Source organism: Schistosoma haematobium, chromosome ZW, assembly GCF_000699445.3.
Source record: "Schistosoma haematobium chromosome ZW, whole genome shotgun sequence".
Classification (NCBI taxonomy): Eukaryota; Metazoa; Platyhelminthes; class Trematoda; order Strigeidida; family Schistosomatidae; genus Schistosoma; species Schistosoma haematobium.
Genome location: NC_067195.1, coordinates 67,074,936 through 67,092,032, shown reverse-complemented (window position 1 = coordinate 67,092,032; position 17,097 = coordinate 67,074,936). Strand labels below are relative to the sequence as shown.

Genomic DNA, 17,097 nt, shown 5'->3' with positions numbered 1-17,097 from the left:
CCTGATCTATTATATATTATGTTTCTAAATTGTTATCATTGTTATCATCGTACTCCGACAAAGTTTTCCCAGTATGTATGCCATATACACGATTCATTTGATTGTTATTATACTCAGTATAACTTGACACTGCTACAATCAAAGGATATATGGAACTCAAAACAGCTATCTACCAATATCAGTGTCACAATCTTTAATACGAACATCAGGACAGTTTTACTGTACGGATCTGAACCTTGGAGAACTACCACAACCATCATCATTATAAGCGTATGGGTATTCATGAACAGTTGTCTGCGCAAAATACTCAATATCTGTTGGCCGGAAACCATCTGTAACACTCTAGTGTAGGATAGAACAAACCAACTTTCATCTGAAGAGGAAATTGGGAAAAGATGTTGGAAGTGAATAGGACATACATTAACAAGATCATCGACCTACATCACGAGCCAAGCGCTTACTCGGAGTCCTGAAGGAAACCAGAAAAGAGGAAAGCAGATATAAAAAGGATGAACAGCAAGTGAAAAGAACTGGAAAAGATTGCTCAAGACAGATTTGGATGAAGAATACTGGTGAGCGACTTATGCTTCTCCACTTAGGGTAACCGGCTTAAGTAAGTACATTATATTACATTGTGAATATGAATTTTATAAATATTTGTTATTACCAACAAAAGCAAAATACTAGGAAGTGTTTCAGACCAATATACTGCTTTTTATGGATTCAATATTGTTTTGTTCGGAAGAAAACTAAATTCTCAGCTTATGACTGAATTCCATCATTCATAAAATTTCATACATTTTTCTTATGACCTCACCAAATATACTTCATTAAGCAGTGCATGCTACAATTCATTTACTTTTAAGAGTAATAAAGCATACATTTATAAAGTTATTAGGTTCATACTCAGAATTTTACAGTCCTTTAAAAAAATGAAGAAATTACTTACACTGAGTTTGTACAGTCTAATACCACATAGTCCATTTTTTCGCCAAACATCAACATTCAAACAGAATCTTTTTGTTTGTGCCCCATGTAAATGATAATTATCATGTGATATTGATTCTGTTACGAAAGTGTTTTCAGTATCTGTTGTATCGTTCTCTGATTTGAGTGTACAAAGATTTTGAAAATTTGAATAATGATATGTCCTGTTGGTTTCACTGGACAAACCAGACATTTGTAGAGGCAGTGTATCTATCATATAATTATCGGATGCTAATCTGGCTACAGAACGGTGATTTATCAGATCATCAAACAAGCTGCTGTACGGTCCATAGGTATGAGGATAATAGCACACAGATAAATATCCATTTGTACAGTTGACAGATACTAGAACATGAAAATTAAAATAATCATAATTGCAACTAATATAAAGTGCCTGGTTGACATTGTTTTGTATTTATTTAAATGAATGTTTGTAAAGTGACTTTCTTTTATATCAGTCCCTTTTAATATTATATAATTCATAATTATTCCTATATTGAAAAGTGGTTAAAAGCTCCACATGAAAACATTTTTTTCATTTCACTGTAATATGATTAAGTAATCAAGTTAAAATCCTGATGATAACTTTATTTACAAAAACTATTTCTTCTGCGAAGAATATTACTCTGTTGGTGCGACTATCGATTTAATATCGTCGATGGGCACTACTGAGGAGTCCCGTGCTAGGACGAAACGGCCGTTTAGTGATTCTAGGTTATTCATGGTGGTCTAGCCTCAATTATCTCATGAGTTCAACTATTAAATTATTATGAGATCCACAAAACTCCTCTCTGAACATAATAAATGACCTTTAAAATTTTTACATTACAAACGAAATGTTGGCTGAGATCAGTTGATTTTAACACTTTTTAATATTGTATATATTCTTATGTATAGTCATCTTTCTTGTATACTGAATTCACAACCGAATTGGAATGTATTAAAATATTTTCACTTACCTACTAGAAATGCCTGATACAATTCATTGATATTTATTTACCGAGCTAACTGACTAGCTTAATTTGCATTAATTGAAGTAAATTAAACTTTAGCAAATAAATATTTAAAACATACGGAATAGTTTCACATTTCTCTGCCTTATTTCTTGTGTTTTACATTCATATTCACGTAAAGAAAATATGTACAGTCAGACATGAATTAGTTGTATTATTAACTGATATCTTATGATATTTAATGATGACATAATCATCTAGTAAAATATGCTTATCTACTCGTATGTAGTTTGTTCTGATATATGTAATTACTAGTATTTAAATAGCTAACAATATAATTTAATATGAGGCTACATTTACTTCAGAGATATACTAAAATCATTGCATAAATTAATTTTTTTGATTATCACTAATGATTATTGACATACCATGAACTGTTCCACAATATATTTCTGAGTTTTCTTTTCCATAGACAATAGATGAAAGACTAGGTGGACAATCACAACCATCTCCTATTCCATCATCGTTTAAATCATAACATTGACCACCTGTATCAACACATTTCTGACAATGTTTAGCTTTCATTGGTAATATTTTAACTATAAATCAAAAGAGTAAAGCTTAATACACGATAATAACAATATGTGTAATTTTAAAAATATGAAAAAATGGGTGAAACATGAATTATTTTACAGATTCTCTCATATAGCTGCACAATATTTCTAAAATACATGTTATGTAACTACTAGATGGAATTAAAACAAATTACTGAAATATTTTTAAATTTAAATATTTGAGATCATGAGTCGATTGAAGCTAGACCACCATGGAAAACCTGGAAGCACTGGACGGCCGTTTCGTTCTATCGCGGGACTCTTCAGCAGTGCGAGGTGGGGTCGTGGATGTGCACTGCTGATGAGTCCCGCGATAGGACGAAACGGCCGTCCAGTGCTTCCAGGTTTTCCATGGTGATCTAGCTTCAATTGACTCATGATCTCAACTGTTTAAATAACTACAATCTGCACAAAACTTTTTCTGATATGTTTTTTACTTTACATAAAACCATCCTAATTGTTATAAATGGTGGTTACGTGTTCTATAGAAGTGTGAACATTAGTAGAATCTTCATGAAACTATTAATCGTAAGAGTTCAAATTATCTAACTGTTGTTATTCAGAACTGAATTAGGATGTAATCTCTGTTAAGTGGGGTGTATATAATGTATTTACATTTCTTTCACAATCTTTAATAATATCCCTAGTCGAATTAACTTCGTCTGAATGGAAGGATCTGAAAAACATCTCTAAGTATAGCCAAGTTTGAAAGAGAAATGTTAAGAAACATGAAATGATTAAATAATCTGTATAAACATCTAAATATCATGACATTATTCACATTAACGACCAAAGGATTTTCTAAAGTAGTGTTATATATAATAGTTATTTTTAGTTCAGAATAACAATTTACAAAAGTCAGTTTTTTAAGCTTAATACAGTAAATTTTCCATCTAATAGATATAATCATGACAAAAATAATTATTTATCTAACCTAATCAATAATATACTTTGGTTACAGATATATGAACATCATAATAAGAAATGTAAGTGGATAATAATGCAACAATACTATGAGTACCACATAAAACAAACATTAGTTATCTTAAGTGGATTCGGAATCAATCTTCTATCATACACAGTAAACATCATAAATATATCAATAGTACTTACGGACAGTGTTTTCTTTATCAGACGAAATGTTTGCTCATTAAATAAAATTATATTTGAAACCATCCTCTATTTTTGATGTTAATGATAGATTTTAAAATCCTCTATCTTATAGTAAAAATATTAATTAACCTGGTTACTAGTATGTGGGATAAAATATTTTTTGAAGGGAAATTTTCTATGTTTAATCATGAATTTGAGGTGGTGGAGAAGATTTATAGCTCAGATGGATGATTTTGATGGAATTTTTGTTCAGCTTAGAGAACAAAATCATGAATTATTTTCACACTACTATCTATGTATGGTACAAGAATGTATATTCCCTATGGATATTGTTGTGAGTTATATTCTGTAATAATGAGTTTCACAAAAACATTTATAAAGGAATGAGTCATTTGTTTTATTGGTTTATATAGATTAAATAACGTAAAAGATACTATAAATTTACTTGGTATTGTTTACTTGAATCCTCACATTGATGTTTAGCACTGCAAATGATTAGTCTCTTCTTAGCATATGTGCATACTGTGCGTATTGCCTCGATATTGCCTTAATTCACAAGGCCTTAATTCATTACTAGACACTATCCATATTTGCTTATGAAAGATACTATAGTTCAGTAAAATATAATTATATTATATATCTTAATTTCAGATTGAATCAATTTGAAAATTAATACTTACTTTTAACTATGTGGAAAGTAACTGGTCATTGATTCTTAAGTACAAAGACTAGATACTACTTATTATTTGGTTAAAACATTAGTGATCAGTTTCTTTTATGAAATAATAATAATAGTAATAATCAGCAAATAACAGATTTTTTTACTTACAGCATTCATTATACTTTAAATTAATTTGATATACTGGTAAATATCCTGGTTTACACTGACATGTACGTATAATTTGACTTCTGCGTAAATGATCTCCACTAGGAAAGTTTTCTGACCACAGATTACTTTTAATACTATGCAACTGGTTAGTGGATAGTAACAGTTCTTCTTGTAATGGTTTGCAAATGGAATTTATTGAACGACAAAATAGTGATTCATCATCACATTCTGATCCAATATCAACTTGATTAAAAGAAAATATGTAATGAGAAATCTAGTAAAGGATTATATAATCTTATTTTTAACATAGAATCTAATTAGGCTAAAAATGTATGACATTAAAATTTGACTCACTGATTAGTTACCACATAATCTGACAGGTCTAAGATCGATACTGTTTGATGTCGTAAGTGAATACTCACTAGAAGATTCACGAAGAAACTGCTTAACTATATAATCCATACCTTTCTTGATACCTTAAACATAACACTTTATTTGATACATTATATTAGTTTCTGAAAACTTAAATATAGCAATAACTTTAGGCAGGACCATAAATGCTCAATAATAACTACTCAGTTGTAGGTGGATTTATTCATAAAATCAATTTATTTTATCATTGTTATTCTTAGTCTATGGTAAACATTTTAATAGTTTGCATGGAAATTCAATCAAAATGTTACATGATAAAATAAAATATGCAAGGTATTCTAGAAGTCTAGACGAATAAAAATGTAATGTATAAGAACTTTTAATAAAATCTAACAAATGAGATCATATTAGAAAGTTCTGTTTTTATTAAGCTAACAATATTGTTTTTAACCATCTCTAATCATTTTGACTTGTATGAGTAAATCTCTTGTTTAGATATGTGATTAAGTAAGTATCTTCATCTGTACCTTGAAAAGCAGTTAATCGGTTATATTACCTTGTCAACTAGGGTGATTGGGGTGTGTTTTATGTATTTCAAGCAAATAAATACAACAAGCACTTTAGAAATTAGCGTAGTAATAAGTTAGAAAAAGACTGCCAGTTACTTGACTATTATTCATGGTCATATATATCACTATTTGGTCAAATTACATACTTGAGATATTTATACAAAAATACTGCGAACTTACCCAAATTTCCATCACACATATATTTTAACGGATCACTTGTTCTTGTACTAATCGACACTTTCTGATCTGGACAAACACAACCAACACCATTTGGATTCACCCTATGGTGTATAATACAATAAACAATTTTGAACTGTCAAGGAATATCACAGTGTCTTAATTATAAAGTTTCGGAAAATAATTGGGAAAGTTTTCAAAAATGTGTTGATAAGTAAAGAATATTCATTAGAACTGATTAAATAATTCCGAGATTATTTTATCTACAATAATTCACAAAACAATTTTACATTATAGACCAAAACTCATGGAATACATTTAAAAAGCGAATGCCAGCTAAACTATATTTCAGTAGTTGAGATCATGAGTTAATTGAAGCTAGACCACTATAGAAAACCTGTAAGCACTGAATGACCGTTTCGTCTTATTGTGGGACTCCTCAGCAGTGTGCATCCACGTCCAGTGGCTAAGCTCTCACGCGCGAAACCGATAGGTTATGGGTTCGAATCCCGCGGGGACTGATCGTGGATACGCACTGCTGAGGAGTCCCACAATAGGACGAAACGGTCATCCAGTGCTTCCAGGCTTTCCATGGTGGTCCAACTTCAACTAACTCATGATCTCAACCATTAAACTATACTTGTCTTGTTGCATTTTATTCAATCTCTAGTACAGTACTAAAACTGACCTTTTGTAGGAACATGTTCGAAATTAATAATGATTAGTAGTTTTTTTTAATCATGAAATATTCCTTATGATGAATGATGAAATGATGATAGAAATCGTGTCACTAACCATTAAATAATACTGATTAACAAAATATCTTATTTAATTGAATAACACGGTTTGGATTTACTAAACAAGTAAAGGAAACATTCATATGTTGTTGATTCTTTATCTCATTGACAATAATTTCTTTGAAATTATATTAATAAGAATTAATGATTACTGAAAGAGAAATTGAATCTAAATTCTTTTTATTAGTAATTCCTTTTGAAAAGATTGTACATTGAAAATATACACAAAGATTTTGTTAAAATATTATTCAGGACACATTGTTTCTTTGTTGTCATTGTTATGAATGAAATGCATATATCTTAATTTAACAATTTACATGAAAGTAACATTGTTATTTTTACATTGAATATTTGATATTCATGGATTGTTATAGTTATTTATGAATATTAAATAATCTATAATGTTATATTTGCAAGCCTCCACATGGAATCCTGAAGACCAAAGGAAATGAGGAAGACCAAAAAACACATTACGCCGAGAAATGGAGACATTCATGAGAAAAATGAACGAAAATTGGATAGAAGTAGAAAGGAAGGCCTAGGACAGAGTGGGTTGGAGAATGCCGGTCGGCGGCCTATGATCCATTAGGAGTAACAGGTGTAAGTAAGTAGTTTTATATTTGGTCTGACCACTGCTACAATTTCCCCTGCATAGTTTTAATTGGTTGTGATAAATAATTCTTAATAACTATTTTACTTATTGCTTGATATATAATACAATTGTTATAAAATATACGATGATTACTATGGAGTACAAATGTTGATCAGGTTTAATGCTTTTCGTGGGTTAAATTTTCAATATGGGATTCGGAGATCCAGAAGTCATCTGCAATTTTCTACTATTAAAGTTATCATATTCATTTATGGTGATAATATCTAGAATCACATATCAGTGTATCATAAAATATTATTATGCAAAGGTATAGTTAGAAATGTTAACAGCTCAATTTTAGTTTATTTAGTACAAACGAGTCATACAACCAACATTAGGCAATCATTTACAGTAATTTATCGTGTTAATAGTAGTCTGCCTAAATCCGTCAAACTAAGAATTTTTCAGACGGCTGAAGTAATAACTATTTGTATCAAAAAGCTGGTGCTTTGTGTCCAGAAGTAATATGTTTACCCGACTCTTTTGTTCTGGCCAACACCTGATTCGATTACTTAATGAAAATTTGATTATATAGTGATGTAGTTCGATTGATGTTTATACAGCCTACCTCTTCGCGTTTTCATAGATTGAAATTATCTGGTTTAAATCAACACTTATTAGCTATCTCAACATTAACAATTTTATTTTAGTTCGTACCACGAGCGATCCTAAATACGTATGCCATAGCTAAAACTAGTGGATGGTGTTAGTCCTGGTTGTTTTTCATAAACATTATCATCAACAGCCCAAACAATTGATTCATTTAGTTTTGAAGGGATAACTTAGTATTTCTCTAATTACAGTGATTTACAGGCTTATGCATTTCTATTAGATGCGGACAAAATATGAAAATGTTCCATACAAATTACCATTTTACTTTTTGCTTTCTCAATAATGAAAATATGATAAAATTATCGGTGAGACCACATTTTTTGGACGACCTTTTGCAGATGAACGTCAGAGTAGGGAGTAAAATTTAACGTTTTCATCAACAATTGATATCAGCTATATTACAAAATGGTATTGTGCCGAACGAGTAAGTAAATCTTACGCGAAATCCAGGAGCTGCTGTCTTAAACGTGATCGGTTCGTTCATAAATTAAAGTCTCGTCAAATTATCCATAGGACTAATAAAACGACCAAATGATATTATAATGAAATTCTTTTGCTTTTTGCAGTGTTTGCGAGATAAAAGTCGGTAGAAAAAATGAACAAATTTTTGGAGAACTTTCAGAACCGAGTATTATTTGTCGCAATCGTTAAACTGTAGGAATTTTTGGGGAAATGGAAATAAGTCCACAGTGTATATTTTGATAGTAAACAACTATTCAACTTTCTATTTCTCCGACTCATCTGTGATGATATAGCTACACTTAGATATATGCTGGTTAGTTTCAACAAAATCTACCCAACTTAGCAAATTATTAAACAGTCAAGCATCAATATGACGATGAATCTATCACAGTGATTGCCGTTGTTTCCCACATTCTATCTTATTTTACCTCTTTTTAGTTGCACTGAACAATAGGTGCCTTGTGAATAGATTAGAACCGTATTTCTCTACATTATTCATTCACAAAATAAAGTCTTAGTCTTCTAGCAGACAAAATCTTTGTTCTTAACTGCTACCCCCTCTGAGATATTCGTTGTCTCAAAACGATCATTAAATCGTAGCTATGTCAATTTCCTAGAAACATTATGTTCTTTTAACACGGCTTATTGGAGACAACGCTTTGTTTATAGGGATGATAATGCTGGGGTTGAAGCTATCATGAGTTCACTTAATCTGCGAACGAGAACAAAGATTCAGTGACCAATGACCAGTAAGCTAGCTATTGATGCGTCCCAGCCACGCTAACTAGAGGAAGAAGTCCAAGCTTGGGATGGGAAGTATATTTTGCAAACAGCTAGAAACGAGTGATAACAATGAACACAACTCAAAACGTATATATACAGTACAAAACCGTCCTTGGAGAGAGTTACCAAATAGCATACTAAAAGATGCAACAGACCAATAGCATTTAAGATACTTTCCAGTGGGAAATACGACATGAAGGTGACAAGAGCGCTTTTGGCACGAAAACAAAGAAATTCAAATTTTCTAAATGAAATTACAAATTTGGTCCTTTTCCAAGTGAGTTTTGGGGATCTAACGTCTCCAACAGATAACTGGTACATTGTACACTTTGATGTAAATGCTGTGCTGTAAAATACTATCACTCCTAATTATACCGTTTAACTGTATTATATTCTTCACATTATCAAAATCCTTGTGACAAGTGTTCAGTAGAAAATTTTTTTCAAACAATCTCACCTTCCTCTACATTTTGCATCCATTTTGTATTGATCTAACTGTATTGTTTTTTTTCTTAACTGTGACTAGATTTGCTACAGTTTGAAGCTAAAAGAAATACTGAACAGTTTGCTTGTTCTTGAATTAAAAGTATTTTATTATGGTAGATAATTTTTATTTTGTATCGCTCAAGCTCTTGTCATATATCAAGCACAATATAACGTTTTTCACTTTATAGTCTTACTAAGTATTATTTGTGTATTCATATTCAATTCGATGTTTTACTGTTTTTGTAACAAATAAGCTATTAATATTGTTATTCATGAACTAGTTAGTCTATTCCATCTTCTAACATACTCAAGTTTCAAGATTTTCTTTATCGGTTTTGTTAATCAACATATCTAAGAAGGGCATAATAATGAATAACAATTAATCATATTCCATCTTTTTTAAAATAAACTATTTATTGTTTACCTTTCAAGGAATATATTGATTTTATCTAGAAATTCATTGGTAAAATTTAAGTCATTGACATATATTCATCCTGAACTATATATCCTCCAACAGCTTATACAATCTATTTAATCTCGGGTCACTGAGACTAAAGGCTGCATTGTAACTTGATCGATAGAATCCAACTAATACTAAACACCGAACACATATGATATTAATCACTACCCAGTGATCAATCACTGTAAATATCTTTTTTATCATATTTATAATTATCAAAATTGAGATCTGTGGAGATTGTAGTAATTTTAATAGTTGAATTTATGAGTTGATTTAAACTAGATCATTATTCAAAACCTAAAAGTACTGAACTACTCAGCAGTAAGTATTCACGATCCTGCATGAATGATCTATGATCTATGATAAAGTAACATACTTGCTATATGTATAAATATGATTAGTGAAAATGAATACATAAGTTGTTTTTTTTTTAAATTTTGATCTTGGTTAATGAATCAAGTATAAATTTCATTATTCTTTAAGTGGAAAATACAAAACAAGTTTAACATGATTATATGTATGATCATAATTATATCTACTTAACTTATTTATAAACTCAGATAAACTAACATTTCGATTATAAATTTTTTACTTAAGTATTGAACTTTCATTATATTTTTCGTTTTCTTTAAAGGTCAACTATATAATAATCAGATTCTTCCTTAATTTTATTGAATTCTTATTACATAGGTGTTACTTATCTTATGTTTTCACTATGAGAAATTAAAAAAAAATAAATAAACACTTTACATTATATATGAAGATTAAGATTAATTAAAATTAGGTCATTACCAATATTTTAAAGAAAAATAATATTTTCAGAAGGGGTTATGTGGAGATTTAGAGATTTAAATAGTTGAAATCATGAGTCGATTGAAGGCAGACCACTATGGAAAACCTAGAAGTACTGAACGACCGCTTCGTTCTAGTATGGGATTCCACAGCGGTGCGCATCCACGATTTCGCTCCCCGCAAGATTCGAACTAAGGACTTATCAGTCTTGCGCGCGAGCGCTTAACCATGTTTTCCATGGTGATCTAGCTTCAATGGACTCATGATTTCAACCATTGAAAAATAATATTTATTAAAGAAAAAAAAGAACAAAGAAAACTATTCAACTTTGATTGTAGGTAGATGAAGTATTAAATTCAAAGTAGACTTATCATCTTCATTGATACTCCAATAAATATTATGAAAATAAACTTGAACTTTAATTTTGAGTAGTCTATTAACGTTAAATTGAATAAGTTGTCTAGGGAAGTGAATATAGAAATTTACTTCTAGTTCATATCTACAATTCTCTTAATAATGAAACATATCCTAAGTTTGGATATATATATACATATATATATATATATATATATATATATATATAATTTATTGATTTCCATATTTGTATGACACAAGGTTAAGATATATAGTCAACATTATCAATAATTTGACTATAATGTTCAAACAACATTTTCATTTCTAGGAAAATATAAAACCATAATTGAGCTATGAAAAATATAACTATTCAAATTTGTTCAAATAAACTAGCTTCGTTAACAGTAGAATCAATTCACTTATGCTATTTTTGTATAAACATAAAACATATGTTAAAACACCTACAGAGAAAGTTTTATTGTTTTAATGGGATCACCATGAACATGCTAATAATCATGACATTCATAAAACAGAATATAAATAACTATGTTACATAACATACTTTGGCAAGACTTTAATTTATGGACGAGCCAGTCAGAGGCGTTTTAGAGATCTCAAGGTTACAGTGCCAACTTCAGTGCTTAGTGCTAACGTACGATCGGTTCACAGGGAATTTTGTACAAAAAGTGATAATTAAGCGGCTATTACAAATAAAACGGCGGGACTATAACTTGTGGACGAACCAATCAGGTATAAGACAATAGGTCTCGGATTCTGGAGCAAAAGTCTTTCATCCATTTGGCTAAATAGAGTTTTGGCATTATAGCTTATGTCGATTCGTGATGAAGACCTCACACACAATTCTTAACTAAGCCAAATTACGACAATTATCGCGAACCGGATAATAAAAGCACCAGTAACACTGGTTGCAGCGAGGTACTGCAATATATGCGGATGATTGGAGAGCGTACAGACTCCTACATAGACTTGGTTATGTGCATCGTGTCGTTATCCATAAGTGGCATTTTTGGGACTAACAAACGAAGTGCACACAAACAATATTGAAGCTATGTGGTCGAGGCTGAAAAAGTTTTCGCAACCTTATCATGGCTCCAAAAGCCGACTATTCTGTAGCCATATTGATGATTTACTCTACTGCATGCATTACGATTTTAGAACCTCTGAACCTCTTTCTAACCCTGACAAATTTTTGAACCATGTATGCGAAGTGTATCCACTTTATTTCTTTGGTTTTTTATAATATATTTTTACTCTATACTGACTGTTTGCTGATTGACTAATATTTCTCAAGGTCACTTAAGATTCGTTCAAACGTCGTCCATAAATTAGAGTCTCGCCTATACTTTCATTTTGATAATCAAGAATTAATATTCTTTGTAAAAATACTCGATATAAGAAAAAATAAACACTATTGTGAATAAAATTGTCATATGTTATTTACCTTTTTTCTGTTGTAACTCTTTCAAATAATTCATATTTAAAACAAGTTCCTTTCAACTGAAGGCATACATCACAAAATGGATCACTGGGATAGGTAAAACGTGACCCTATATTCGAAAAAAGGAAAAAAAACTATAGTTACATTTTATGAGATGTTTAAATCAAACAAAATTTGGATTGTTCCTCAGCACATTATATTCATTCATACAGTGAAAGTACTTGTCCTATAAACCAGTTATACTGTGGCGTGCAATGTTGATATTTCAATATAGTCTTCTGATTCCTGTAACTCAGTCACTTGATGACGATCATAAATGTAGCAACAATATATATATTATAACAGTATAATTCTCATTTTAGTCTCTTATTATTTTTGTTTAGATTGCCCTTTTAAGTTGTTGAACAATACTAGGTCAAAAATCTAAAAAAAAACAATTTGCGTGAGCTCCACTAACATAATTAACCTGCTGATTCTTAGTGTGAAGTGGTTTAAGTGATCTGGTTTTTTGTATGAATTTCCTCTTTAAGTTGTGAACAACTAAATTGACCAGTATTCTTAACATTTGTCATATTTTAGAAGTCATTAGTAGAATGTGATGCAGTAGAAACACTATTTTCTCAAAATTGTAGATTCATATCGCGAAATGAAACAAATATTTGTTGCCTCATAGTTATATTTCAATGGGTGTATGATTTATTGTTCAAAATTATTATGTTGTATCTATCATTTAAAGTTTCGTTATTTTTTAAAATAAAGATAATGAACTCTCTTTTAGCAATTAAATAAATAATTTATTTAATTTGTCCTAGATTATATTGAGAATGGAATGCAACTGACTTGAAAGGATTCAGATCAGAGATTTTTTTAATGAAGTGCTAGTACCACACTAAATTTTAGGGATTATAATAGAACATTTCACTTGTGTGTCTAAATGTAAATGGCTAAGTAGTAAATCAGTATTGAATAGGTCAATAATCATTAACTGTCGTGTTTTGAGTTACTGATTCTATTAGGGGTCAGCAATTTACTAGTTCATTGTAAGGCTTATTCATCCAAACATTTGCATATTAAAATGAGGTTTTACCGTATTTAGTATGAACATATTTAAAAGAACCATCAGAAGTTAAGTCATTTCACTAGACGTAATAGTGTACTTTTGATTCAGTAAGCCCATCAACTCAAAAAGCAAAAGTTACTCAGCTATATTTTTAAAAACATTTAAGAAAGTATCAAAGGAATTTCTAAATTGGATAACACAAAGTACTATTTACAGCACAAAATGATACTAGCTAAATAACTTTAGTAAATTAAAGACTATAACATGAATGTTTCATTTTAAGCTTAGGCTCCCCATTCATGTGTGATTAATACATAGCAACTGTGTTCAACTCATGTTTCCTCCAAGTTTCACATCTACTGAACGTATACCTATTAATCAGTTCAGGGATGAATGTTTCACAGTATAAACTTATTTAAAAACTTAGAATAATCGTATATGCATTTTTTTTCAGGAGTTCTTAGTGAAAAATATGGCACATGTTCTAAACTCTATGTTATTCACCAGGTTTGAAATTATAAATAAATATGTTAACAATAGTGGATTACGTAATATGGCGCAAATCATGGTATTTCATTAACTTTTCAACACTAAGGTTTTTTATGATTTAAAGATTTCATAAATATTGAGAGCCAAATTTCACACATAACTACTTCTTGAAATCAAGCATTTAACTGTCACGTTAAATAGCAGTGGTTACTTGGCCAAATTTAAATATTATTGGAAGCACTATAAATGATTTGATATCTAAAGAAAATACTATCTATGAAATACTACTATAAAGTTCCATAGACTTTAATTTACGTTTATTATACTTACTGCAAGCATGTTTTTCAGGAACGTATATAGTATTTCCAGGACATGAACAGTAACCGGCACCAGGATGACAACTGCTTCGATTCACATGAACACAGTCACGATCTACCCGACATTTTAAATCGGTTAGCACTGAGAAAATAAACGGATTAGAAATTAATATATCCATTAAAATCCGATTTATGAATGTCTCCATTTTTTAAAACTTCAATTATGAATTCAAAAAGCAGATACTTGAGACTGAAAATAATACTTATTCTTTTTGTTAATGATGCAGATTTACTTAAAATAGTCAAAAGTAAGATCTGCCGCCCAAGTTAGTTTATCAGTATTTTTGATGTCAACGGGATCCAAGACTAAAGAGAATTTAAATGTGTTCTATACCAGATAGAATGCATTAAAAATAACTAACAGACTTCATGGATATAAATTCACAGTAATTTCATCAATGAGACGGTAAATGTCCTGTGAGAATATTATGGACAAAACAACTTCAAAGCAATGCACCATAACTTTCAAGAGTTTTTACATCCATAGAGTTGTGTTAATCCTGATAATAATCGTATATCAATATCAACCTATCAAAAACAACACGTTTTCTAGGATTGTAAGGACTTTCAGAGTGAAATAATTCTACAGTATGAAAATAGAGAAATGGTGTATGTAATTATAATATACTCCAAATTCAATGCTCGCATATTCTTTATTCCAATAGCTATGCTTTTAAACATTTGCTTGCTATCATACGGTACGTGGTTACACATCACATATGTTGATAAGCTCAAAAGCCTTGTTTGTCTTTTTCATTTCGAGCAGACTTTAACATTACTGTCATTACCTTTCAAAGTTTCATTTTACTAATAAAGTTCAAATTTATAGTTCCAAGCAACAGGCAGCCACATACTTCTAGTTTCAATGTATATTGTTGATTGACTTCTAAATGATAAGTTCAACTCTTTGAGTTAATTCTTCTCACGAATGTACAAATCTTAACAATAGATTTCAGATTAATTATTCAAAAAATCAGTTTTGTTTCAGGTGTCACATAAATCAAAATACAAATAGCGATTACAAATTACACAAAACTAGTTCACTTTGAAATATAAGTATATAGGTTAGACACTAACACCGTGGTCTAAAAGTCAAGGATTCGCAAACGAGACAAAGGACGCTGTATCCGAGTCCTGCTTGCAGAGTCGTGGATGCGTGCTACTGAAGAGTCTCATACTTGAACGAAACAGCCGTACAGTACTTTCAGTTTTTCATTAGTGTTTTAACACTGATCAGTTTGTGATCTCAATTTGATCACAACAATCTACTGAGGATGATGATAATAATACTTTTGTTTTATTCAGTGAATTTAAGTCAGGTGAATAAAACCCTCATATTCACATATGAAATAAAAGAAAATATATAATTTCGTAATTAAAATTCGAATATGAATCAGTGAGATTCTTTCTAGTAAGTTATAATAATGGTACTAAAACTGAGTCCAAAATAGTTATCATAAACAATAAGGAATTTTAAGATGCACACACTATTTGCACAAAAACTGAATTTCCTATTGCTGTGAAAGTATATTTGTTATCACTTGTAAATTTCTAAATGATCAGTAGATAATGTATACTTGGTTAAAATTATAAAATGATTAAAATAGAGAAACTAATAATTAGATGTACCTGTAATATAATGTGAATAAAGAATCAGATCAAATATTCTATCAAGAATCAATATGAATTAATTATGTAATAATGAAAGTAAACCAAATTAGCTGTCATTCTGGTTAGCGTTATTTTTTAGCGAGTTACTTATCTACGGGATGGGTTCGCTAACCGCATGTCCAACCCTCCTCCTTTGCCCGGGCTTGGGACCACCAATAACTCTAGAAGTGCCACAGGCGGAGTCATTCTACCTGACCTCTTTACATTTTAAATAAAGACACATTTTGAAAAAAATAACCACTTTAGAATGACTAATTAGAAAAAACAAATGAAACTTTCATCAAACTTTGTAAATGTTACATTTATTACTTGTTATTCCTGTACATGCATATTTTGGTAATTAATTACATCATTTCATATTATTGAAAATTCCAAAGAGTTGAATGAAAAGAGGTTTCTTTATTTACAATCAACCTAGCACTTATATTAATAATGTTAAGTTTATTGTGCTATTTTTTTCCGTATTGTTATATTAGTGATGGGTTTAGTAAATAACCTTAATGAAATCAAAATAATTTAATGATAAAATCAAAAGTAAGATATGTTAAGAAGTATATTAAATACTTCACAAATTACTGTGACTGGAAAATTGTTACTTTTCCTAACAAATCGAAAAATTTTATTTATTGGGGTGGTAAGATGTTCTAATTGAGGAGTGCCATGACAAGATGGAAAATATATGTAACGCACTGTACATCTAGTGTTTGACTAAGTAACGTCAGACAGTATGAATAATGTGTGTATACCTCCTATGTTGATAATTGTATTTTCTTTAGCACTAATCCGAGGGAGAAAAACATTCAAGTCGATACAAATAAACGTGATCAATAACGTTCAAGATACTTTTGGTGATTATGAACACACAAATAACTGATATCTAGGTAAATTTGAAATGAAGTCCATCGACCGTGATTTAAAATTGTAGGAAGATGCCTGATTTCGAAATTAATCGGTTGCGTATTGTGTGATCACAAAGCAACCATTTTATTATTTATTTATTTTGATTTTCTTGATGTACGATACGTTTTA

General features: G+C 30.3%; 1 protein-coding gene across 1 annotated transcript in view; it reads right to left on the bottom strand.

The window, feature by feature from the left end:
* The window catches only part of MS3_00010468 (uncharacterized protein), a gene marked incomplete at both ends in the record, with an annotated part of 52,392 nt that overhangs the window by 24,098 nt on the left and 11,197 nt on the right, over nucleotides 1-17,097 (bottom strand). The window contains 6 exons of the mRNA XM_051218829.1: nucleotides 950-1,332; nucleotides 2,369-2,539; nucleotides 4,497-4,739; nucleotides 5,618-5,718; nucleotides 12,475-12,580; nucleotides 14,351-14,479. Of these exons, the coding sequence (XP_051072239.1) occupies nucleotides 950-1,332; nucleotides 2,369-2,539; nucleotides 4,497-4,739; nucleotides 5,618-5,718; nucleotides 12,475-12,580; nucleotides 14,351-14,479 (1,133 nt within the window). The remainder of the gene's footprint in view (nucleotides 1-949; nucleotides 1,333-2,368; nucleotides 2,540-4,496; nucleotides 4,740-5,617; nucleotides 5,719-12,474; nucleotides 12,581-14,350; nucleotides 14,480-17,097) is intronic.